At 37.4% G+C, this 27,133-nt stretch overlaps 3 protein-coding genes across 4 annotated transcripts in view; 2 read left to right on the plus strand and 1 right to left on the minus strand.

The window, feature by feature from the left end:
• Nucleotides 1-13,302, minus strand: part of LOC150075072 (uncharacterized) — a 366,189-nt gene extending 352,887 nt beyond the window's left edge. For both annotated transcript variants that reach the window (XM_090388223.1, XM_090388222.1), the window contains exon 1: nucleotides 12,907-13,302. The gene's annotated coding sequence lies outside the window, so the exon portion shown is untranslated. The remainder of the gene's footprint in view (nucleotides 1-12,906) is intronic.
• An 11,527-nt stretch (nucleotides 13,303-24,829) lies between these two features.
• LOC150075073 (uncharacterized) lies at nucleotides 24,830-26,092 on the plus strand. Its single transcript, XM_090389081.1, has one exon. It carries the CDS (start codon nucleotides 24,830-24,832, stop codon nucleotides 26,090-26,092), a length of 1,263 nt encoding a protein of 420 aa, XP_090245207.1.
• LOC150075074 (uncharacterized) lies at nucleotides 26,089-26,760 on the plus strand. Its single transcript, XM_090389082.1, has one exon. The coding sequence runs from the start codon at nucleotides 26,089-26,091 to the stop codon at nucleotides 26,758-26,760; it is 672 nt and encodes a 223-aa protein (XP_090245208.1).
• Nucleotides 26,761-27,133: the final 373 nt, after the last annotated feature.

Consider the following 27,133-nt stretch of genomic DNA (forward strand, 5'->3'; position numbering starts at 1 on the left):
AACAGCTGTTCACTTTGTACAAATCGCAAATCAGCCCTTCCATGAAATATTGTTCCCATATCTGGTGCGGTGCGCCCAAAACCTCTCTCTCAGGCTTCTAGATTCCATTCAGAAGAGGGCAGTTAGGTTAATTAATGACTCCTCTCTAACAGTCTCTCATCGCTGTCTCATAGATACTGTTTCTGCTGCATGCCTTTTCTATAGGTACTTCCATGGGCACTGTTCTTCTGAATTAGCTTCTATAATTCCCGCTCTCTCTTTCAAAACAGTCCGAACACGTGCCGCCACCAGCCAACATCCATTTACTGTCCCACCTCAAACTCACAGAACCAACTTTTCATCTTCCTCGTTTATTCATTCAACTGGTGTTTTCTGGAACAACCTTCCTTTGTACATATTTCCTGAAAATTACAATCTACAGAAGTTCAAGTCTAATGTCAACAAATATCTTCTTTCGTCTTCTCAACCGCCAACCCAAGCACAGTACCAAATACTATAGATTTTAATTACCTCTTGTGTTTGGGGTTTTCATTAAAAAAAAAAAAAAAAACTGGTTCAAAGAAGGGCAACCAGATTGGTGAAGGGAACAAAAGGGTGCTCCTAGAAGAGATTCAGTTCTGCAAATTACTGCATCTGGAGACTAAGCACCTGCTGGGTGATCTGATCGAGGTGTTTAAAGCCTTAAATGGATTGAGTAAGCTGAATGTAAATGGTATTCTTCCTCTTGCTCAGACTACACACACACATGAGGGGGTATAAATTTAAGTTGATGAAGGCTAGTTACAGGATAGACATGTGGAAGTTTGCCTTCAGTCAGCAAGCAGTTGATTGTTGGCACAGGCTTCCATCTTTTGTTATGGAAGTGGATGCATAAATTCAAGGAAGAATTAGACAAACTCTTGGAGGGGGGAGTATGGATTGGCTGATGTTATATAAGCTCACTTTCTCAACATTTACCACTAGTACTAACCAATTGATGCTGTTGCACATGGAAGACTGCACAAATTGGAGCAGTGTGGCATCGGAAGCAAATTGCTGTTAAAGGGTTGGTTGAGTGGGAGAAGACAGAGTGGTAATCAATGGACACTGCTCTTCGTGGACTAATGTTGTTAGTGAAGTTCCCCCAAGGTTCAGTGTTGCATCCATTGTTGTTTTCTGTATTTATAAATGATATTGATGATGGTATATCAAGCTGAATGTCCAAGTTTACAGACAATACGAAGGTCGGCAGGGTTGTAAATGACACTAATGATAGTACGCTGCAGCAACAGGACCTAGAAAAGTTGAGCAGATGGCTGAGAGGTGGCAACTGAAGCTTAACATTGACAAAAGTACTGCATATGGGAAGCAGTAACCCAAGAGTAATGTATCAACTGTGTGGTACTGCACTGACAGTGGTAGAGAATGAAAAGGACCTGAGGTAATTGTGCAGGCAGATATGAAGTTTTCTGACCAGTGCAGACAGTCTGCAAGAGTAGCTCATGGTGTCTTGTCAATGATATACAGGAATTGTTCTAGCAGGGATAAGGAGGCGATTATCCCCTTGTATAAGGCAATGGTCAGGGCACACCTTGAGTACTGTATACAGGTCTGGAGACCTCATTTTAAGAAGGATGTAGAGCTGCTGAATAAGATTAGTGAATGGAACAAAGGGCTTAAGATTTGCAAATTATAGTGTCTGGAGACTAAAATAAATAAATAAATTTTCTGTTTATACTCCGGGACGACCAAACGGTCAGAGGAGTTCACAAGATAGACAGAATACAAGAAACAGCACCATATTCAGCAGTCAAGGGCTTGAACCCCGGTCACTCAAGGCACGTGTACTTATGCACCCGCGCGCCTGACCACTAGGCTACGGCGGGACTAGGCACATACAAGGTAATCTGAATGAGGTGTATAAAGCCTTGAATGGTATGCTCAATGCCGATGGGATTCTTACTCTTGCTCAGAATAATTGCCTGAGAGGGCATAAATTCAAATCGAGGAAAGACAGTTGCAGGATAGATGTGTGGAAGTCTACCTTTAGCCAGTGGATGGTTGCCTACTGGACAAAATTCCATCTGTTGTTGCAGAAGTTGACAGCTTAAATAGATTCAAGGCAGAACTAGACAAACATTTGGAGCAAGTGGATGGATGAAATGAGAAGTGGTTTTTTTTTTTTTTTTTTTGGCTGATGCTATATAAGCTTGCTTTCTTGCATCATGTGCCTTTACTAATGCCAATGCTAATTATTTCTATTTATTTATTAGCACTTTACAGATGTTTACCCACAAATATCAGACAAAAGAACTGGGTTGAAATTTACTTTATGGTGCTCACCCATGGATCTTTGTGACAAGGAGTGAAGAGCTGGCCTAGCTCGCAGTGATTGGGTGATCTTTTCCCAATTTTAAATTACAGCCAAAAGGGGGGGGGGGCTTTTTTGAGTTTGAAGCTGTTTAAAATCGAGAAGCAAAGATACAAAATGGAATAAATCGTCAAATCACTGCGGACCAGTGGGAGGAGCTAGGCCAGATCTTCAATCATTGTTGCAATGATCCATGTGTAAGCACCACAATGTAAATTTTAACCAAGATCTGTTATTTTATTTTGAGATGGAATAAATGGTATTAATATTTTTTCTTCTTTGAATGCAGTTTGACGGGTGGGTAAAGTGCCTGCCTGGCAATCAAAAGGTCGTGGGTTCGAATCCCACCTCGGGCTTGGATCAAAGTACTGCAAAAAAAAACCTTGGGAGGTGCATTATGGCCACAGAAGCCAATGCGCCAACAACTACCAAAGGGGAAAAAAAACTGAAATTTTAATTTCAAACATTTATGGATTCATGTAAAACTTGCAATATGGGACAAAATTGTCAAACTGCATTAAAACAAGAAACCCATGGAGAAATGCTGACAAGATAAAATATTAATACCACTTATTTTATTGTCTTGGTTAGTCCATGTTTTTATCAATCGAATTTAAACCATAACATTTCTAGATTCATTCTCATATATTTAAAAATTGCCCTTCATAATCTACCGATTCATTACATAAATTATGACATTCAAAATTATGACATTCAAATTTTGACTCCTATAATGTATGGGGATGGGCTATCAGTTCCTTATGTTTTCAAAACTTGAAAAAAAAAAAAAAAAAAAATTAATCCCTATGACAAAAAAGAAATAAAGTTTTGGAATATATAAAATGAAATTTTCATTACTTCAGTTTTTAGATTTATACAAGACCAGCCCCAAAATTAGTAGCACCCTGGGGGCCTGTGCAAAACTTACACGGGGTGTTTTTATGCAGGGTATGTAATATACAGGGTGTCTTATACAAGGTATATTTAAACTCAAACCATTATGACAATTTTTGTAAAATAAGATTCTACTTACTCGTTATTTCCTTACCTCCAGAAGTTAAAAACAATACAGATATTATTGAGTGAGTATAACAAAAAAATTACATTTTTAAATAATGTCCTATTTCGATATCAAATGAAACATACACATTGAGAACGAAGTATACTCTCTACTTCTAGCAATTTTCAAGTCAACTTGTGCAAGTGCTCTTGGAGTGACGATAATATGGGTAACTAGACATTAAGACAGTGGTAGGCTTGTTGATAAAAATACGGAAAAGTTGCAGATGATATTATTATTTAGACCATTTGAGCACAGGGCCGTTTGCCAGAACCGTTGAACATGCTTGTGGCCGGCCGTGGATTTATGCTTACTCTGTTTCTAAAAATATCACATTGCATTTTATTATCATTGATTTTCTTTGTAAATAAATGGCTTTTTTAAAAAGTTTCTTACTATTTTGCTTTCTACAACATATTGCAGCCTGCACTGTGCTTAAAATATGCATAATATTTTAAAGCATGGCCTAAAAAGACAGTAATTGCTAACACTCACCACTTCCATATTTCCTATCTCCAAATTATTCTAGGTTTTTCCATTTTCAATTAACACTAAATGAAACTAAGTTATTCTGAAAACAACGGTTTAGTAATAGAAAGCTAAGCTGAATCACATTCAGCTTAGTAATAGAAATCATAGTGTATAATTTATATTACTAAGCTTAACCTAAAAAAAAAAAAAAAAAAATCTCTCTGATTATCATCTATAATTAACCCATTAATGGAAAAAGTTATTCACCTACCCAACCCCCTCCAAGTCACAAGTAGACAATCATGTCCCTAAAAATGTATCAGAATTGGTTAGTGTTAGATGTGTTAATCCCCCTGCTTGCTGAAACGAATTTTAATTTAAGCTCGCTAGTTGTCAACACTAGGCACTGATTTCAATATGGCCACAGAATCTTTAATTTCAGAGGTTTGTATTAGACGGCCAACAGGAGATAAAAGAGAAAAACTACTTTCAAACAGAAATGCTGTAGAGAAATTTTGGCAAGAAATAAGCGGCGAAATTAAGATAGAAGGAAATTTTTTTTTTTTTTTTTCAGTAGATTATTATGGATTAGGAAAAAACCCACCCACAACAACCCCCCCCCTCATTTAAAGTGCAAAAGTCAGACAAAACCCTCATAGTTAAAGTAAATTGTGATAAAAGTCCCCATTTTTTGTTTTGAGACTTTAAACACCATTATAAAAATTTAATTAATTTGTTAAGTAATTTAATTAAGTAGTAATTTAAGTAGTTCTGTCTACCTGAGCAATCCTCCAAAAGTTTCACAAGGTTATGATATAATGAATATAATATTTTACATATCAGAGAAGTGTTCATAAACTACATATCAGAGAAGTGTTCATAAACTAAAAATAATAAGAATAAAATTATGATTTTAAAATTTAGTACTATAATTTGTCACGGGGGTTTTTGTCCCATTGAGATCACAAACAATTATTAAGGGATTATGATGTTTCATATTTGTAAAAAATATGATTAACAATATTTTTTAATTTATATTTTTGGAAAATTAGAGTGCCTTGCATGGAAATGCATATTGACAACAAAAAGAGCTTGTATATGATTAAATATTTATACAGATTATATAAAAATTTAAAATCACAATTACAATTCAAAATAGGTCTCAGGTAAGCATGCCACCTGCATTCTAAGTGTAAGTACTCTTACCAATGCTTGTGACGAATCAGAACAGTGTTGCAGTTTGCTCTGATCTACCCCGAGAAATACCTTGATATTTCTCGGGATAGATCAGAGTGAGGGGGGTAAAATGGTCATCCTGCACTTTAGTGTCATGAGTCACGGTCAGCCCGCAAGTCACCACCAGCTCCGCTATTCTGATGGACAGTTCTGACATGCTGAGCATGCGCAACACTCACTGTCTTCCGGTTGCCACTGTATCTCCTAGTCTATGTACTAGGAATTGTCACGGAGCATGTGTGACACTCTCTGTATCTGCTGGTCTACATATTCTGACGGAGCAGTTCCGACTTGACTGAGCATGCTTGTTTGTTTGTTATTTGGTTTTTAGGAGCATTAGCAACTAAGGCCATATTGCTCCAAGGATATGCGGTGGTCATTCCGACTTTTCTGCATCCTCCGTATTTGGTGGTCACAGGCTCGAACCCCGGTCTAATCAAGAAGCGTGTGCTACGAACTGCTGCTCCTGCCCACCTGGCTACGGAGGTGCCGACTGAGCTTGCGCGACACTCACCACATCTGCTGGTCTGCATTGGGAATTGTCACGGAGTGTGCGACACTCGCTGTATCTGCTGGTCTGTATACTGGCAATGTACTATGTACTAGCAGTATTTTTTTTTTTTTTTTTTTTGTTTTCACAAAGAATAAAAACAATTTCCTGACTACATAAGAATTTGATAATAAAAATAAATTGTTATAAAAACAATAACGGACAAACCTATATATTTTTTTTATTTTCACAAAGAATAAAAAAACTCGCTCTCTCTCTCTCAGGTTAATTCAGAAATTGGATTTTTTTTTTTTTTTTTTTTGGCTGGTGCATCATAAGCCTCATGCTTCCTTGCAACACATGGCTAATATTAATAATTTCCTGACTACATAAGAATTTGATTATAAAAATAGAAATAGATAGTTATAAAAACAATAATAGAAATAGGTAATTATTATTTTCAGTTAATATATTTTGTATTGCCTGAAAATAATAATATGAGTATATTTTGTGATTATTTGTATATATCTTAATAATTTGTGAATTATTACACTTGTGAAAAGGTGAATTAAATAAAAATACATATAGTACTTAATGCTATTGATCCAATGATTTTAACTTTCTATCTATACATACACATGTATATAAAGGGTTGTTAAAATTAAAGTATCCCTATGTAGAGGGCTCTGGAGCGAGTTCTAAGGTGCGTACCGAAGAGAAATTTGGACAACAGGTACAATAAAGAATGTGCTCGCCATTTAATGGGAAAAAAAATTAGTTAAAAAATTTGTCACTGTATGGCGTGTAACTATCTTAGTTACGATTATGCAAATAATGCAAGTTATTGCCACAGCATCACTACTCAACTCTACTGTACTGTATAAAAGCAAAGCAGTCTCATCAAAATCATACAGTAGATGTTTGCCTGCACTACAGCAGCAATACCAACAACATTGCAGGAAAAGGCACTATTAGTGAAGCTGTACTTTTAGAACAGCAGCTGCGGCCATCAGAGAATTCAGGCGTCAGAAGCGCATAAGGTGTGGGTGGACCTATGACTGTTTGTGCTGTCCGCAAAATGATTGTGAAATTTGAAGCGATGGGACATCTCGGTGTTCAGCCAGGTAGAGGTCAAAAATGAGTGTACTCCTCTCGTGTTGAAGATGTGGCTATGGCTGTCTTGGATTTATCAAGTCAATCTCCATGTGGTGGGCGCAAGTGTGCCAGCTGTTTCTCATGAAGTGGACATGCCGTATTTCACTGTAAGGCTAGTAATGCATCAGGTGGTGCGGTACTATCCTTACAAGATGCACATGTTACAGCAGCTAAAGCATGGTGATGCAGATATTTGTTTCACATACACACTTCAGTTTCTGGCAAGAATGACAGTGGATACCACTTGGCCATGGAACATCCTTTGGAGTGATGAAGCCCACTTTTGCTTAAATGGACAAGTGAATACGCACAGCTGTGGCATTTTGGCAACAGAAAACCCTCAAATTATCCAAGAGGTCCCATTGCATTCTCCAAAAGTGGAGTGCGGTGTGTATTTGCGGCCACATTCATGACTGGGCCATATTTTTGAACAGGTAACACTGACTGGACCCTGCACCTGTTCCATCACTGGACAGCGATATTATGAAATGTTGGCAAATTTCGCAATACCGGAGCTGCAACAACATGGGTGCCATCAGGATACCATATTCATGCAAAATGATCACCACCCCACATCCACCATTGTGTCCGAAGATTGCCAAGGCAACACTTTACAGATGAATGGGTCATCAGCGTTGTTTCCAGACATCTTGGCCACCCCAATCATGGGACCTCACCCCATGCGACTTCTGGTTGTAGGGTTTTTTGAAGAACCAGGTGTATCAGGAAGTATGTCAAACTCTGGCATATCTGAAGGACAGCATTAGATGTAATGTGCTGGCTATGCCAGTTGACATTATTAGCCATATGGTACAAGGAAGCCTGAGGCTTCCTTGTACCATATGGCTCATAATCAGGATCCTGGGTTTGCCAAGCCCAGACGTTCTGCTGTAGAAAATGCTGTTCTTCGAATGTAAACTGTTGTTGACCAAAATGGAGGATACATTGAACAATTGTAGCACTGTTTAAGTGATTTGTATTGTCACAGTGCCATATAGTGACAAATTTTGTAACTAATATTTTTTCCAATAAATGGTGAGCGCATTCTTTGTTGTGCCTGTTGCCCAAATTTCTCTTCAGTACAAGCCTTAGAACTTGCTCCAGAGCCCTCTACGTAGGGATACTTTAATTTTAACAACCCTATATATATATTAAAAACTTTCCAGAAAGTATGGTAGTGCAGTTGTTAAAAACCATTTCAAGTGACAATAAACTGAACATGTGCAATGAAGATGCATTATTTTAATTGAATTTTTCTCCCTTTTGCCAATGCAAAATCATCAATAATTTATCCTAATTTATGTTTCATGCAACGTGAGTTTCAATGGATACAATTCATATATTGGTTAGTCATTCTTATCCAGTTGTTGATCTAAGGTGAATTTTAATCAATTTGAGTTTATTCGAGGGCCTTTCACAAGAAGCTACTATTACAGGCAGAGTAAGAAAAATTCGTAAAGCTATTTCTGTGTTTGGATAGGTTTCAATAACACAATACTCCTGAATCAATTGGGGAATATACATATACCGTGAAACTTCCCTCTAACGGACAGCCATGGGGAACGAAAATGTGTCCGTTAGAGAGAAGTGTCAGCTAACAAGAAGTCTGAGGGAGAAAAAAAAAAAAGAAAGAAAGAAAAATCGTTAAACGTTCAATGTAAAATAAAATATATACAGATTTTGAACAATATTTTTGTAAATAATATACAATTACATACAAAAGAGATAAAGAAAATCGTTAAACGTTTAATGTAAAATTAAATTAAATTATATACAGATTTTGCACAATATTTTTATAAATAACATAATACAATTGTGCTATGCATATTATGACTTTATCTTAAGAAAAATGCATACAGTAATCACTTATTTTTACTTATTTTCTTCTGCACCTTCTTCCGGCTGATAATTTTGTTTTCAACATTTGTTTGGAGTGAAGAAACCATCGAAAGTCCTTCCGTATCTTCTTCAGCGGCGAAAAACATTTTTAAACGATTGATTTGTATGAGCGCTTCTTCTATTTTCATCGGTGGTTCGTCGTTAATATGTTCTTCGACAGAATGACCTCCTTCCATTTCTTCATCCTCATGAGGAACTTCTTGAAAAATATCGATGATAATGTCGTTGATATCTAGAGCACCATCTTCTGTATCTTTGTAGCCAGGGTCACTTGTAGCGGAAGTATCGTACATTATCAATAGATGTTGAAGTTCTTTTTCTTCTTGGTGCTCCACAAGCTTTGCTATTCACAACTTCAATTTTTGTGTTTGACAACACAGACTTTACAAAACAGTTCACGACAGTTTGTTTTCTAATTGCGTTTACTGAAGAGGAAATCCACTGAATCGCATCTAGGATGCTGATTTTCTTTGTAAGGTCACTCGCACATGTTACATCGTTCATGTTTGCAATGAGATGTCTTAAAACATGTTTTCTGTAGTGAAGTTTAAAATTTTTTATTATCCCTTGATCCAAGGGCTGACACTCTGCAGATGTGTTTGGTGGCAGAAAAATGATTTGAATGTTGCACAATTCAATGTGCAGGTGAGATCCAGCATTATCCATGAAAAGAATAATTTTTCTGTTTTGACGAATCATGTTTTGGTTAAATTGACTTATCCATTCGCTCATGATATCTCGTGTCATCCACGCTTTTTTATTAGACTTCCAGTCAACATCCAAAAGATTCAACTTTATGCCCTTGAAACAACGAGGATTTTGTGGTTTTCCTATAACAAGAGGTTGTTCAAAGTCTCCCAGCATATTTGTACACAATAGTACAGTCAAGCGTTCCTTAGAAATTTTTCCGCCCTGGCACTTTTCGTTTTTTAGACTCGTTTTTCTCAGGAAGAGCTTTAAAAAAAACAACCCTGTTTCGTCACAGTTGTAAATATCCTTAGCTTCAAAATCACGACATAAATCTTCCAATTTGACGGTCCACTCTGTTACAACCCCAGTATCAACAGATCCACCTTCACCACTTACGGTTTTCCAAGAAATTTTATGCCGAGTTTTGAACTTGTCTAGCCATCCCACAGAAGCTTTGAACTCATTTACTCTCATAGATTTCGCAACCTCCAAAGCTTTTTCCCTAATAATAGGCCCATTAATGGGAATTTTTTTAGCACATGCGCGACAAATTTGAAGTCCAACAGTTTTCAGGAATGATTTTTGAACCTGATCATTTCCGTGTTGCCAAAATTGTTTGAGCAGTTCATTTTTTTTCTTTAGGATGTCGCTTACGTGCGTCTTCCCGATTTTGAATTTTGCAGCGAGATTGCGAACACTATTTTTTTGCCGATCATACGCATTAATGAGTTTGACTTTATCTATTAAAGTTAAATGTTTATGAGAAGACATTGTGCACTTCACACGACACTGAACAAAACTGAAAACTGAAACTGAAAAGACGAAAGGCCGACCATATTCCCCTCCCCCCGCACAGTAATAATCAGAAGTTTTACATGTGCCTTAAAATTCTTGAAAAAGGGTTTAGAACCGCGACGTAAACCTTGATAAAATTCAGAGAATCGGAAATAGAAGATAAACACACGATTGAGGCAATACGTGGAAGAAAAGTTCCTAGAAAAGGGGCCGTGAGCTCTCCCGCAGTCCGTTGTAGGGAGATCAAATTAAGTGCTAATCTAAACGAAACAGTGCAGATTGCCTGTCCGCGTCCGTTAAAGAGAATGTCCGCTAGACAGAAGCTGCAAACACGTTAAAACCAATGGAGGTGAGTTGGGGAATTTGAAAATGTCCGTTGTAGAGAGATGTCCGTTAACGAGAGGTGTCCGTTAGGAGAAGTTTCACTGTGTATATATATATAGATAGAAAATTAAAATCATTGGATCTATATCATTCAAGTACTATATGTATTTTTATTTAACCTTTTCACAAATGTAATAATTCACAAATTATTAGCATTTAGCATTAGTAGAAGCATGATACAAGAAAGCAAGCTTATGCAGCATCAACCAAAAAAAAAAAAAAAACCTCCCATTTCACCCCTCCATTCGTTCCAAATGTCTGTCCAGCTCAGTCTTAAATTTATTTAGGCTATTAGCTGCCACAACAAAAGATGGAAGCCTGTTCCACCAATCAACTACCCGCTGGCTAAAGGCAAATTTCAGCACATCTATTCTACAACTCTTTCCTCAATTTGAAACTGGGCCCCCTCAGGTTCTTAGTCTGAGCAAGAGGAACAATCCCATCAGCATTCAGCCTGCTCAACACATTGAAGGCCTTATACACTTCAATCAGATCACCTTGCGGGTGCCTACCCTCCAGGTGCTGTAATTTTTAGAACTTGAGCCTTTCTTGGTAAGAGCACCCCTTTGTTCCCCTCACCAATCTTGTTGCCCCTCTTTGTACTCGTTCTAGCAACTCTACATCCTTCCTAAAATGAGGCCTCCAGACCAGTACACAGTACTCTAGGTGTGGTCTGACCATTGCCTTGTATAATGGGATAATCACTTCCCTGTCCCTGCTAGCAAAATTCCTATATATCATTGACAAGACTCCATGACCTGCCCTAGCAGCCCATCTGCACTGCTCAGCAAACTTCATATTTGACTGCACAATTACCCTCAGGTCTTTTTCACTTTCCACTTCCCTGAGTGTAGTACCACACAGTTGGTGCATTTCTCTTTGGTTATTGCTACCCATATGTAGTACTTTCCATTTGTCAATGATAAACTTCATTTGCCACTTCTCAGCCCATCTGCCCAACTTATCTAGATCCAGTTATTATTATTATTACTAGCCATATAGTGCAAGGAAGCCTGAGACTTATGCTGCACCAGCCAAAAAAAAAAAAAATTTCCAAGTTACCCAGAGAGAGAGAGACGTAGAAGGGAATCACCAAGAAACAGAAGAATGGTGATATCCAGCTCAGGACCCTGGGTGTGCCAAGCCCATACTCACCAGATGTGAGCCCCTAGGGTTATTTTGGAGTAGAATACTGTCGTTAACAACCCTACCAACCTTTGTATCATCTGCAAACTTGGATATTAAACCTGATATACCTTCATCAATATCATTGACAAATATACAAAACAACAATGGGCCCAACACCAAACCCTGGGGAACTCTGCTAATAACATTTACCACGAAGAGCTGTGTCCATTGATTACCACTATGTCGTCTCCCACTCAACCATCCCTTTATCCATTGTAGCAACTTACCCTTACCGCTCCAATGCCATACCTCTCCAATTTTGTACAGCAGTCTTCCATGTGCAACAGTATCAAAAGCTTTCCTGAAATCCAAGTATATGATATCAAAATTATTTTTGGCATTCAGTTCCTTTGTGACATCATAGTATCCAATCAAATTGGTCAGACAAAGACCTCCCTTTAACAAAGCCATGCTGTGTCTTAACTATTACTGCAGTCTTGTCTAGATGATCCTGCAATTATTACACATATATATTATTACAAATATATACAAATAATCACAAAATATACTCATATTATTATTTTAGGCAATACAAAATATATTACCTGAAAATATTAATTAAAAATTGATAATAATTACATATTTCCATTATCGTTTTTATAACTATCTACTCGTATTTTTATAATCAAATTCTTATGCAGTGAGGAAATTGTGTTTTATAGGTTTGTCCATTATTGTTTTTATATCTACTTTTATTTTTATAATCAAATTCTCATGTATCAGGAAATTTTTTATTCTTTCTGAAAACGAAAAAAAAAAACTAAGAGCACGTACGTAGTACATTGCCAGTATAAGTAGTATAGTCAGTGTCGCGCATGCTCAGTCAATTCGAAACTGCACGTCAGAATACGATTCACGTCAGGTTGGAACTGGAGGTGACTTGCGGGCTGACCGTGACTCACGACACTCAAGTGCGGTATTACCGGTAAAATTGTTACCGGTACGTACTACATAGGAGAGATGGGAGGGAAGAAAGAGACACGCTTTCATATCCAAATATTCCGACTAAACACGGAGCACACTACATACACCGACATTAAATAGATTTTTTCGTTACAAAAGTGAGAAGTATATGCGCAAAATTCTAACAAAATTTCGGGTGGCCAAACTATAATTGAAGAAAAGTTGGCTAAAGTCAAATTTTAGTTCGACAAAAATTATATTACGTAAGGAAAAATGAGTACTTACATGACTAGGAAAACAGAAAGCCACTCGTTCAATGGCTTCAAGAAACTAGTAATAAAAATATATACATAAATAACAGAACATTGGAAGCCTCTCTCTTATTCACACACTCACTAGTGAACGCTCTCTTACTCTTTCGATAATGCGCTGAAGTATCTATGTTGCTTGACAGGCTTCTCTCCGTGCAAACGTAACCACCTTGAACTAGACCGTGAAAGGCCAGTGAAATCCGATTACAAATTTTCATTTCTATGGCAGATAGCTAAGAATGAAGACAGTCACACAGACAAGGAAAATTTACCACTTATTTTCATCATTGTTGTGTATCTCATATTTTTCAAGAAAAATGTCGTATGAACATATTTCCTCGTCTCAGTAAACATTTAGTCACTTTTACCGAGGCCAGAGGCCAATGTTTTCCACCGACACTCAAAATCGTTCTTACTTTGCCGCAAGGTGGCGTATATGCATGGTTTCATACTTCTAATCCAGTGGTTTTCAATCGGAGTGCCGCAACAACATTCCAGGAGTACCACGTAATTTGGGTTAAGTTACTTTATTATTATTATTATTATTAGCCATATTATTATTATTATTATTATTATTAGCCATATGGTGCAAGGAAGCCTGAGGCTTATGCTTCACCAAAAAAAAAAAAAAAAAAAATTCCAGCGTTAACCTGAGAGAGAAGTAGAAGGGAATCACCAAGAAAGAGAAGAATGATGATATCCAGCTCAGGACCCTGGGTTTGCCATACTCACCAGATGTGAGCCCCTGGGGTTGTTTAAACTTATTATTATTATTTTTTTAATTTATATATTTATTTCATTATAAAAAGTCGTACGGTATCTTTTTAATTTTGAGGTGATCTATAATTGATGTTTATTTAGAACCTCTATATAAAGAATAAAATTATTATATATATATATGATTTGTATTATGAATTTTGTGTATAGTTATATTATTGTAATTACTATCATATAAAATTATTTTTTAAATATTAGATATACATATGCAGAGAGAGAATCGGATCTAACAGGCAGAAAATTGAGTAGGGGTGCCACAAAAATAAATTAAATTACCTAGGGGTACCGTTATTAAAAAAAAAGGTCAAAAACCACTATTCTAAACTGTGGTTTTCAGAACTAAATGAATCCGCGATTCATTTTGTTCTAAAAGTTGGCGCGGCTCTGATTTAGTTCAGAGCTGCGCCAACCCGGTGGTGCAAGTGGTGAACCGCACCAGAATGGTAATGACTAAGGAGTGGCAGAGATTAAGAGGCGATAAAGACCAATATTCTGTAAACACTAAAAGAGACGGCAAAGGCTAAGGAGACTAAAAGTTCAATGTATCAAAGAATGTGTTTTGTCGTATTTTATATTAACAAATAATGAATTTTAAATTTAATTTTTTTTTTTTTTTTTCAATATTCCTCAGATGTCTGACGGAAGGAAACGACTCTCTGGCTATGAATACAGAAAGGGGGGGGGGGGGGGGGGGGATGAAAAGTGACCAAATAACAATTTTAATTTTTTACAATGTTTTAGCAAGCTAAGTAAAATGTCAAAAGATGAAATTTAAAAACATTGTTCAAATGTAGAATTATAGTTATCAATGCCACCAATGAGGAATGTCCAAAAGATATTGTTGCTGTTGATCTTGCAAATGAAATAAAAAAATTTCAAAATTTTATGTCCATGAATCTTCACAAGAAATTTTAAGTTTTGTATTCAAAACTAATTTAACCACTCTACTTCCTAATATATTTATTTCGTTAAGAATAATGTTAACAATGCCCGTATCAGTAAATAGCTGTGAGCGTTCTTTTTCGAAATTAAAATTAATAAAAAATTACCTCCATTTATCAATGCATCAACAAAGATTAAATACGAGCGAACTCGTAATTTGGCAATGATATCTATAGAAAGTGATATTTGTGATTCTTTAGATATAAAAAATATTTCGACCGTTGCTACAGCCAAAGCAAGACAAGTTAAATTTATATAATGTTTTTTAATTGTTTTATTATTATTATTTTTATTATTTACATTTTATTGTAAGTTTATATATAATCTTATTTTATTGTCTGCAGCCAAAGCAAAATAAATGTATTTTCGTTTTTTATTTTATTTTTAACATATTTACTTCATGCATCATAATACTGTATATGTTATTTTGTGTTTAAAAAATAAAATTATATATTAATTTGGAAATTTTTTTTTTAATTCCCAAAAAAAATTGATATAAGAAAAATAACCTTGGGGGAGGGGGCTGCAATAAGAAGTTTGCACCAGGGAAACTACAGAGCCTGGCGGAGCTCTTGTTAGGAATATCGAGATCGTGGACACATTGCAATACAGGCGCCCCCCCCCCCCCCCCCGAATTACGGAAATGAGTCTTTACGAAAAAAATTTAAAGAAAATTTGTGCCGATAACACATAGCGGAAGTTAAGTGAAACTTCTTGAGAATCTTATGAAACGTTTATATCAATGTTACAGTGGTTTGATATTTTACAAAATTACCCCGGGGGCTCACATCTGATGAGTATGGGCTTGGCAAACCCAGGGTCCTGCGCTGGATATCATCATTCTTCTCTTTCTTGGTGATGCCTTTCTACTTCTCTCTCTCTCTCTCTCTCTCTCTCTCTCTCTCTCTCTCTCTCTCTCTCTCTCTCTCACACACACACACACACACACACACACACAGGGGGTAACTCGGGAATTTTTTTTTTTTTTTTTTTTTTTGGCTGGTGCAGCATAAGCCTCATGCTTCCTTGTACCATATGACTACTACTAATAATAATAATAATTGTTTTACACAGGGCCATACTTATTCTTCTCGAACCTGAGGCGCTAAGTTCTTGCGGGACCCCCCCCCCTTTTAAAGATACCAGAGTCCAAAAAAAAAAAAAAAAAAAAAAAACCACTTGCATATATAAATATGATCAGGAAGAAAAAACAATTATTTTTACTAGCCTGTTTAAACCCAAATGCAATACTGCAACACAGAGTTCAGTTCAGTGCTCTTCTTTATATGTATTTCTTTTTTACTCGTATGATGACCATCCACACGGCTTTGGCGAGTCATCATATAGTCAGCGAATCGACTTCCATCTACGTGTTTAGTGGCAAGCGTCCGCAGCCCTTTCACAGTTGCTCCTCATTTCACATCACAATGCTGAACATCATAACTTTTGGCCCACCCCACTGGAATCGAACCCGGGCACCCTGTAGCTCAGTTCTGTACGGGCACACCACATCCATAACTGAGCTACAAGGGTGCGCAACAAAGCATAATACACAAATAAGTCCGACAAATAAGTGTACTTACTAATTTTATTACAAAAACAATATCAAAAATTGTGTTCAAAAATATTACAAAAACATTCACATCTTGTTTGTCTCAGCAGTAAATAATAGCAGGTAAATTATAAAATAGCAATGCAATAACTAAATTATGAATTCATACAATTTATTTGCATATTTTTTTTTCTTGGTTTTAAAATAACTATTATACCATCGTAATTAATGCTATTTACTCGTTCATATTCAATAAATAACAATGCTCATTTGTTATGCTCAAATAAATAAAAATTGCTCATTTTATCTTGAATTAAACTATTCCTCGGTTTGAGAACAGAAAATGACCGTTGCCCTCTTGCGTTACTAATTGGAATTGTTAAAAATTGTTTTAATATCGTTTCAACGTTGGCAAATGAAGATTTCGGTCCAATTATTAATGATATTCATTGATATCATTGCCAATATTTTCTCCTTTAATAAACAGTAAAAATTGGATAACTTCATCATTAAACTTTTCCAAGTCAATGTCATTTTTACAAATGCTTATTAATTTATCGTTATTAGTACTGAATTCAGTTTCATACAAATCAAGATTTATAAATATTTTAAAAGTATCTAAAATATTGGTGTATACTTCTGTTCGTCTATTTATTTCAGCAATTAATCTATCACAAACAAAATTGAATGTATTGATAACATTTCTTTCCTTTCTAAAATTATTTCATTATCTCTTGTTTTGTAGCACTTAGTTTTTTCCTTTTTTTAATTCGACTTTTCTTTTATCTTTGCATTGCCATTCGTCAGTTAATAATTTACTTTCTCCTTCAACAAAATTAAAATCGTTTCTAATATGCAAAATATATCCACGTAATGATTTCAGAACCATGCAGTAAATTTATTGCAGGATCTTGTAACGATTTACTTATTTTATATAAGCTATTTATTATTTTATCCCAGAGGACAGTGAGTAATGCAGTTTCATACTCAACTATTTTTTTTTTATTAATTTAGTACATTCTAGACACGCAACTGACCTTTCATGTTCACTTGTTGATAAAAATTTGAGATTACAGAGGCCTCGCGAGGTCCCTATATCGTGAGGCACAGAATACAGTCTCCACAGCAAAGCTTTGGCAAGTCGTGAGGCCCGACGCTAGTTCCTCAATTGCCTATTTATAAGTACGGCCCTGGTTTTACAAGTTTATTACAAAGTTTTTACAGATCTCTCCTTTGTGCTCAATGGAGGTGGGTTCGGTGGTCGCATTGCAGGTATACGTGCTCTTTACGCTTTACAACGCTCACTATTAGATTTCAGCATGTTTGAATTATAAATTTTATTTTGTCGAAATTTTTATGAAATACGGTAAAGAATGACGAAAGAAATATTTTGGTTTTTAAATTTTTAAAATTGGACTCCTAGAAGCTGAGATATAGCTGCTAGATCGCGTCTTATAGCTTCTAGCTATAAGACGTAAACGCGACACGCGTGCGATTTACACCGTGGCTTCTCTGTATTGCATCATACATCGCTGCTATGTACGGCGTGCGCCATTTCGTGTCTCATTTTCGTTTCGATTTTTGTCAATCCACGGGCGCAAGTTATAGAGTGTACATAATGTTTGGGGATGAGGTGCAATCGGTGGTTTCCCACAACTGTGCCTTTTTGGTACTCTTTTAAGGATAACAGTACTCTGTAAATACCAAAATATGTGGAGTGTGAATTTATATCGGGTTCTGTTGTTCTTCTGGCTTCTTGGCCGCGGGGCCCCTGTTGAGACCTTGCGTTGCCCGTACACACCACTAGGAGGTGAGCCAGGTAGTACAGTACAGATTGCTTCTCTGGGTGGTTGCTGCCAGGATCACTTAAGCTTCCTGGACAGAGAGCAAGTTAAAAAAAAAAAAAGAAGAGAGCGAGAAAAAAAAAAAAGAGAATAGAGGGGGGAAAAAGTAAACAGAAAAAATAAAAAAAAAAGAGAGTTGGTTGCCATGAGGCTGTAAGATGTAGATCGTAAAAATTAAAATAGAAATATTTGTTTTGCTAAAATAAATCCAGGAAGGTCGATGGAAAGTGAGAATTAGCATCAATGCCCGAGAATTAAGTTAAAGATAGTAAGTATTAAGATTGGATATTTAGTTTTAATGTAAATAAGATTAAAGTTGGAAGACACTGGATTTACTAATGGACAGTTTTAGGCATGTGAATTAAAATTTAAATTAAGCTATGACACAAACACTGACAGTCTCCCCATGGCACTCTGGAAACATTGCTTTGTTGTCCTGCAACAACAACTTCTACATCTGATAAAAGCCATTTTCAAAAAGGGATCACTCCCCGGAAGATTAAAGGAAACCACTATTACCCCTGCCACTATTACCACTATTTTTAAAAAGGGGGCAAAAGACACACCTGCCTCATTTCGACCCATACAAAAAAAGCTAACCCCGTAAGCAAGATCATTGAGAACCTCCTTTACTCTCAGCTCTGCTCCTTCATGAAAAACAAATTCAGCCACATTCATCATGGCTTCCTTATTGGCAGATCAACAGTGACTGACTTATTCTCCATAGAACATGACATCAAACACAGTCTTGACAATAACAATCAGATAGACATTATATATCTGGACCTACAAAAAACTTTTGACTCGATACCACACAAGTTGCTTTGCCTCAAATTAAAGCACATAAGTTTATCAATTATGCCTTATCACTTATGTGTAACTTCTTTGACAACAGGAAAAGTAGAGTTCTCTTAGAAGGAAGTTACTCCTCCACATTCCATATACAAAGGGGAGTCCCACAGGGTTCTCCTCTGGGGCCACCCAAGTAGATTAGGTTGGGGTTCTAACCGAGTACGGCTCTATGAATTTTGGCGTCAATTTTCGTGCTAGCAGCCGTCTCTGTCGTTTGTTTTGCCGTTTTGCTTTTGAGCGTCTGCCGGTGAGGCGAGCCGAGGTTTAGGTTTAGCGGTTGCGCCGAGGCTTAGTTGCGGAAAATATATTTAGTTCTTATTTCGCCAGCTAGATGGCGCCACTTATTTTCGACATTAAATTAAAATTTTTTTTTACTTTACCCAGGCTCGAACCCATGTCATTGCTACTGATGGTCCGGTGCTTATCCCCACGGCTACCCTTTCAGTTATAAGAATATGTGTAAATGTAGCTGTTATAGTTAAGAGTGGTGTGAGTGTGACGTAGGAAGTTGTATTTCGCCTTGTTCTGATTGGAGGGGGATACGAACCAATGTTCTGATTGGTCTGGGGGTATAAACCGACTACGTCTGTGACTTTGCCTGTGATTTCTGGCCGGTTGATGCCGTAGAAATCGTCTGTTTTTACCGCGTTGGTTTTCAAGCTACCGTGTTCGCAATGAATTGTGGGTTCGCGCACACACACACACACACACACAAGCCCGAGCTCTCCCGCTCGCGCGCACATACGCACGCACGCACACACACACCGAGCAGCACACATTCTTTCCCAAGACAAAGGATTTGGCGGGAAAAACGTGGACACCTAGCCTAACATACGGGTACATACGGGGCCACAAAACTTCGAGCAGGGAGATTGCAGCGACATCGGAAGACCCAGAAACTGTGTCACCATCTAGCGAGTCATTCTGAAAGCTGAAAATTAAAGATTTTATTTTATGTAAGGTGTTTAAATGTATTTTTTCCTAGATAGCCATGACTTTGACGTTTTATAAATATATTTCCGTAGCTTTGCAATATGTGTCGCCATCTATCGAGTCATTCTGAAAGCTGAAAATTAAAGATTTTATTTAAGGATATTTTTTTTTTCTCACATACGGGTACATACGGGGCCACAAAACTTCGAGCAGGGAGATTGCAGCGACATCGGAAGACCCAGAAACTGTCACCATCTAGCGAGTCATTCTGAAAGCTGAAAATTAAAGATTTTATTTTATGTAAGGTGTTTAAATGTATTTTTTCCTAGATAGCCATGACTTTGACGTTTTATAAATATATTTCCGTAGCTTTGCAATATGTGTCGCCATCTATCGAGTCATTCTGAAAGCTGAAAATTAAAGATTTTATTTAAGGATATTTTTTTTTCTCACATACGGGTACTTGGGGGCCACAAAACTTCGAGTAGGGAGATTGCAGCGACATCGGAAGACCCAGAAACTGAGTCGCCATCTACCGAGTTATTCTGAAAGCTGAAAATTAAAGATTTTATTTTATGTAAGGTGTTTAAATGTATTTTTTCCTAGATAGCCATGACTTTGAAGTTTTATAAATATATTTCCGTAGCTTTGCAATATGTGTCGCCATCTATCGAGTCGTTCTGAAAGGTGAAAATTAAAGATTTTATTTAAGACGGTGTTTTCATCTGTTGAGTCATTCTGAAAGGTGAAATTAAAGATTTTATTTAAGTTGCTTTGATGCTTAATTTTTTTTCCCAACACACGCAACCAAGAAACTGTGGCTCCATCTAGTGAATAATTCTGAAAGCTGAAAAATCTGAAATTAAGAAATTTATTTCATTTTATGTCCTTTTTATGGTTAAATTTATATGTATATATTTTTACCCATAACTATTTGTGATTGTTCCTCTGGAATTTGTATTCTACTGTTTACTATCTATGGGAAAAAAAAAAAACTTAAGTTGCTTTTGATATTTACCAAAAAAAAAAAAACACGGAGACAACCAAGAAACTCTGGCTCCATCTAGTGAATAATTCTGAAAGCTGAAAAATCTGAAATTAAGGAATTTATTTCATTTTATTTCCTCTTGATGGTTAAATTTATATGTATATATTTTTACCCATATTTATTTATGATGTTTCCATTTTTCTCTGCAAGTTGAATTTGTATTCTGATTTGTAGAGTCTTTCTAAACAGGAAAAAAAAACCTGAAAAGTAAAATGTGTTTATATTTATTTACCGTCTTCGTGAAGCACTGGCGCCATCTTCTGTTTCTGTCTGCAAGCTTGATTTTTTTTTTTTTAATATATATTTGAAATCATTTTCTTTCCTAAAAGTAACTTCTCAATTTTAAAAAGGTTATTGATTAATGGAAAATTAAAACTTATTTTTCTACTTTCTAAGAAAAAAGACAGACAATATCTTTTTCAAATAGATATACTTTTATTTGTAAGTTTTACAGATGTAGTTACTAATCACAAAATCAACACTTACATATATATATACATTGCTTTGATCAGAACGGATACTTCGTATATTTTGTCGTGTAAGCAGTTTGAAGTTCTTCAATCATCGAAACTACAGCATTGTACAAAGCATAATCGTTGAACTCAGTAACTACACCTTTTTTCGAACACTTAGCAATAAAAATTTTAACACTTGTAGATGGTTCAGCATTTTTTACGTAATATGCATAGACGTCGTTAAATGAAACATCGATAGAACCAGTAAACACGTCGTTCTTTATACGTTCTCTAACACAATCAAGATGTTCCAATATAACTGACTGCATTAACAGAAATGCGGGTTTTTCGTCTTCTAGACGTTGAAGAAAAGAATCTATGTCTATGATTCTATTAGATATAGCTTCAAGTTCAGAAAGGTGGAGAGTCATTCGTCGTTCTGCTGATAGCGAGAATTGTTTCCAATAGAAATCACAAACACCACCATCTGTATTGATTCGGATCCCCGGTAGTTGGATTTCATCTTTAGATCTGGCTCTTACGGAAAGCAAGATATCAGTCATTTTGCTTTTGAATTCTTCCCACTGGTTTCTCGATAACATCATGTGCGTATTAGATGTCTCGATCGTAACATGTGGCTCGAATTCGTGACAATAAACACGAACTGTGCTGCTGTGGCTCAGACGTCTGTAGAAAGTTACGTTTGGTCGTCTTATATCATCAAACATTTCGTGCCGTGACATTTTTGTGGGAAAACAGCAGTGGAAAAAAAAAATTACAACCGCACTGAGAAAGTTCCAAACTGCAAATGTGGTCTATTGGATTATAACATCAGATGCTTAGAATCTACTAGCCTTGTTATTGGCTCATAACATCAGATGCTTAGAATCTACTAGCCTTGTTATTGGCTCATAAACTCATGACGTGTCAGGAGCAAGTAGGTACATGTTGTGAAGGAGACGTCTGTCCCAAGATAACTCATCTTCAAATGCGGCTGTTTGTGACATGTCGTACAAAGGAAAAAAAAAAGATAACTCATCTTCAAATGTTGTTGTTGTTTGTGACATGTCGTACAAAGGACATATAATCTCCCTTAACTAACGTTGGTATCGTTCCCAAAGACTTTGTTCAAATTTGGTATGAAAAAAAAAGACAAAAAGATAACTTATCTTCAAATGTGTCTGTTTGGGAGACATTGAGTCCGCTAGTTCACGAAAGCATTCCACAGGTATTTCCTTCAATGCATGCTGCACAGATGTTCACAATTCTATAGCATTCCTGAGTGGATGGGGAAAAAAAAAAAAAAAGATAGCTCACTTTCAAATGTGTCTGTTTGTGACCTGTCATACAACAAAAAGATAACTCGCCTTCAAATGTTGCTGTTGTTGTTTGTGACATGTCGTACAAAGGACATATAATCCCCCATAACTAACGTTGGTATCGTCCCCAAAGCCTTTGTTCAAATTTGGTATGAAAAAAAAAAGCAAAAAAAAAGATAACTTATCTTCAAATGTGGCTGTTTGGGAGACATTGAGTCCGCTAGTTCACGAAAGCATTCCACAGGTATTTCCTTCAATGTCTTTTGCATTTCACCCTCATACCATAGTGATTTCCTATAGGTTGTGACTTTAACTCTCATACTGTAGTAATTTCCTATTGGTTGTGACATTCACATACTCTTGAATCTAAGCACTGATTGGTTGTCATCAAATGTCGTTTCAATCCACGAGTTTGCTTTAAAAGGGGGGTCAATACGACCACATATCACACCTGCTTACAAGCTATCATTATGAACATGGAAGAAGTTTTTCTAGCAATGGATGACGATTCATCATTCCTAAATGATGTTATGAAGATTGAAAAAGAATACGAGGAAACTGAAATGATGAAGGCGCAAATTGACTACTGTCAAAGCTTAGTGTACACTAGTGTGAGTATTTCTTTTTTCATTACTGAAAAATTTTTATTTGATTTTTTTTAAAAAAAAAAAAGTTTATAGAATTATTGTTTAGTAACTGTGTTTTCTTTACGCTACTCTTTCAGAATGCCGAGTTCTTTAATACTACTACTACTACTACTACTACCACTGATAATGTTGAGGCTCGACCTGGATGCTCGAATGACAGTGAAGTTGTGGAGCATAAGCCCGGATGCTCTAGTGACTGCAGTTTAGGTGCTACTGATAATGTTGAGGCTTGACCTGGATGCTCGAATGACAGCGAAGTTGTGGAGCATAAGCCCGGATGCTCTAGTGACTGCAGTTTAGAAGGTGCTGGTAAAGATGAAACTGAGCTCGATAGTTCATCTTTACTGTCTGGATGTTTTAACGCCGAGGACGATGATGTAAGTATGTCTATAGATTTTTTTTTTTTTTTTTTTTTTTCATGAAAACAAATCCCTAAATCTTATGTGACACTTTTTTTAAATTTTAGATGGAAGAAAGAGAAGCAGACTTCCAGAACAACAACAACTACCAGATACAGGATGGGGTAGTTCGTTTTTCACAGAAATATCGGACCTTATTTAAATCTTACGAGGTCCGGTTTAGAAACTTGGCAGATTTAGCAGACGAGGATCTGTTTTTTTCGAACTTTCGACGGATGCTAGAGGAAATAATCGCCAATTTAAACAGTCAAGGCGATTATTCCCATGTTAGATTGTGCTTAGACGCACCTAGCCTAAAAACCCCTATAAATTTGCCATTCATGCCCCTGACGGATCTAACGTTTGACCGTGTGATGGCTGCTTTCATAGCAGTTGATCAATCAAACAGTGAATTTATGATAACGGACGACTTGAGTCTGGACGTGATTCTTATTAATATCACTAATAGGGGGGAGGGTGGTAATCGTTCTGAGAATATTAAAAAAAGGGCTATGTTGAATTTGAATGATTTTTAAAAAAAAAAAAAAGCTGTCATTCAAATCAACAATACCGATAGTTTATGTCTTGCCAGAGCATTAGCTGTTGGTATTTCGGCCCATCAGGACGATGCTAAAACATACAGACAGGTGCGAGAGGATAAACGTAGTATGCAAACTATCAGAGCTACAAATTTACATGGTATCGCAGGGGTTGCCTTAGAAAGTTGTGGCTTGAATGAAGTTGAACTGTTTCAGCGTGCGATCCCAGATTACCAACTTGTTGTAATTTCCGCTGAGTGCGGTTTTGAAGTTGCATATCGGGGACCCGCTGCTGATAAACAGATATTTCTACTCAGTCACGACAGACATTATGATCTTGTGCGATCTTTGAAAGCTCTGTTTGGCAGTGATTACTATTGTCCCCTCTGCCTTAAAGTCTTACCTACTCGCGAGAGATTAAACACACACAATTGCTCTTTCAAGTGCAATATATGCAGAGCTGTCGCCGTTCATAATGAAGACAACCTTCTCTTGTGTAATTTGTGTAACCGTTTTTTCCAAGGCGATGCATGCATTAATGCTCACGGGGCAAACAAAACCTGCTCTGAAGTGCATCGCTGTAGCGTTTGTATGTGCACTTTTCTTACCAATACAGCACACAAATGCATCCACCCCGACTTCTGTAGCCATTGTAAGACTGTGCACAAAACACAACATTGCTTTGTTCAAAAACCTGAGGACCCGAAGCACGATGTTTCTGTTGTCTACTTTGACACAAAAACAGTCTTGTTGGATGGTGAACATGTGGCTGTACTCTGCGTTGCTTCTTTTGGCGACAAGGAACGCGTTTACTGGGGCCGAAATTGCGTGGCTGAGTTTTTGGATGAGCTGTTAGGAGTCCGAGAGACCGTGAAACGAGGTAGTGATGGCCGAAAACTTCGACACACAGAGCCAAAATATAAGAATGTGCGAGTAATCGCCCACAACCTTCGCGGTTTTGACGGCTACTTTGTGCTTTCTTATATTTTCGCGAAACACATAGTTCCTCACACGATCTATGATGGGTCAAAGTTTTTGGGCATCTTTCTACAATCGTTAAACATAGTCTTCTTGGACTCTTATTCATTTCTAACAGTGCCACTCCGAAAACTGCCAGCTATGTTCGAGCTGCCAGAGGTGCGTAAGGGCTTCTTCCCTCACGAATTCCACAAGATAGATACATTAGATTATGTGGGAGCTTTGCCCGATCAAAAATATTTTAAACTGGAATTCATGAGCGAAGAAACCCGTACGGAATTCGTGTTATGGTACCAAGAGAAGTCACGAGATACCTACAACCTGAAATGTGAACTTTTGGCCTATGCCTTAGACGACGTGAGGGTATTGCGAGATTCCTGCAATAAGTTCCATTCTCTCTTCATAGCAGTCTCGCAAGTTGATCCTTTCTGTCAGGACATTACTATCGCCGGTGCTTGTAGCAGGATCTTCGCCAGAAACTATTTAGAACCAAACACAATGGCTATCCTGCCACCTGGCGGCTACATAGGGAGTAACACACAGAGTAGGAAGGCGTTGGCTTGGCTTTCGTGGCTGGAACAACAGAACAACATTAAAATTCAACACGCTCGGTCACAGGGCGGGGAAGTTAGAGTAGGTCCTTTTTTATTAGATGGGGTATGTGATAGAACCGCTTACGAATTCTACGGTTGTTACTATCACGGGTGCAAGAATTGTTTTCGGTCTAGTACTATACAGACACAGAGAAACAAGCCTATGGGCGCCCTATACGCTGAAACCATGGACCGCGAGGCCTTCATTAGGGTTCAGGGATATGATGTGGTTTCGTATGGGAATGTCAGTTTGACAGCCAAGAGAAAAACAACCCAGTCATGAAAGAATTTGTTGCAGCATTCATAACGCATGAATCGATTACACCTCGTAGCGCTCTCAGAGGAGGCAGAGTTGACTGCTTTAAACTCTACCACCAGGTGGCGGATAACGAGGAGATTCACTATGTGGATTTCTGTTCGTTGTATCCGTGGGTTTGCAAATACGGCGTATTTCCCCGCGGTCACCCTGAAGTCATTCTTAGCGACTTTGACTATAGTCACAATGCATATTTTGGTATAATCCATGCTAGGGTGACAGTGCCCGACAAGGAGTTCTTACCCGTCCTCCCAATAAGCTCCAATGGCAAATTAGTGTTCCCACTATGTGGTGCTTGTGCCGAGCAGATGTCGCCCACTTGTAATCACGAGGATCGGAGCTTTTCGGGAATCTGGTGCACGCCTGAGTTTTACCTGGCTGTTGAGAGCGGTTATAAAATTGATAACATCTACGAAGTTTGGCATTTCAAAGAGAACCATAAGTCGTTATTTGGTGGCTACATAGACACCTTCTTGAAGATCAAACAGGAGGCGTCGGGTTGGCCTGAAGGGGTTGAACCCGATGCATACATTTCCGATTTTAAAAGTAGGGAAGGTATCTCTATGGACAGGCACGAAATAAAGGCAAACCCCGCTAAGCGCGCACTTGCAAAATTATGTCTCAATAGTCTCTGAGGTCGGCTCGCAATGAGAACTAATAGGGTGAGCACAGCAATATGTAACACTTACGAAAGCGTTGTACAGCTTTTTATGGATGATACAAAAATCATCCACAACGCCATGTTAGTGACTGATGATATAATGCAAGTTGCCTTCGCCCCGATCGACGGAACGGATGAACCATACCGTCGGGGCAATGCAGTAATTGGCTCTTTCGTCACTTCCTATGGCCGAATAAAGCTCTACAAAACTATGACTACTCTACGTCAATCTCTTTTATATTGCGATACTGATTCCATAGTGTTCATCCAAAAACCGGGCGACGAATGTCCACCCATAGGTCACTCGCTGGGGCAGCTCACAGACGAATTGTCTGGGGACCACATTG

Source organism: Mastigoproctus giganteus, chromosome 14 (assembly GCF_048544385.1).
Source record: "Mastigoproctus giganteus isolate SK-2022 chromosome 14, ASM4854438v1, whole genome shotgun sequence".
Taxonomy (NCBI): Eukaryota; Metazoa; Arthropoda; class Arachnida; order Uropygi; family Thelyphonidae; genus Mastigoproctus; species Mastigoproctus giganteus.

Excerpts from the sequence above, each read along its gene's own strand:
- LOC150075073 (XM_090389081.1), top strand. The coding sequence starts at position 24,830 with ATGTGCACTTTTCTTACCAATACAGCACACAAATGCATCCACCCCGAC.
- LOC150075074 (XM_090389082.1), top strand. The coding sequence starts at position 26,089 with ATGAAAGAATTTGTTGCAGCATTCATAACGCATGAATCGATTACACCT.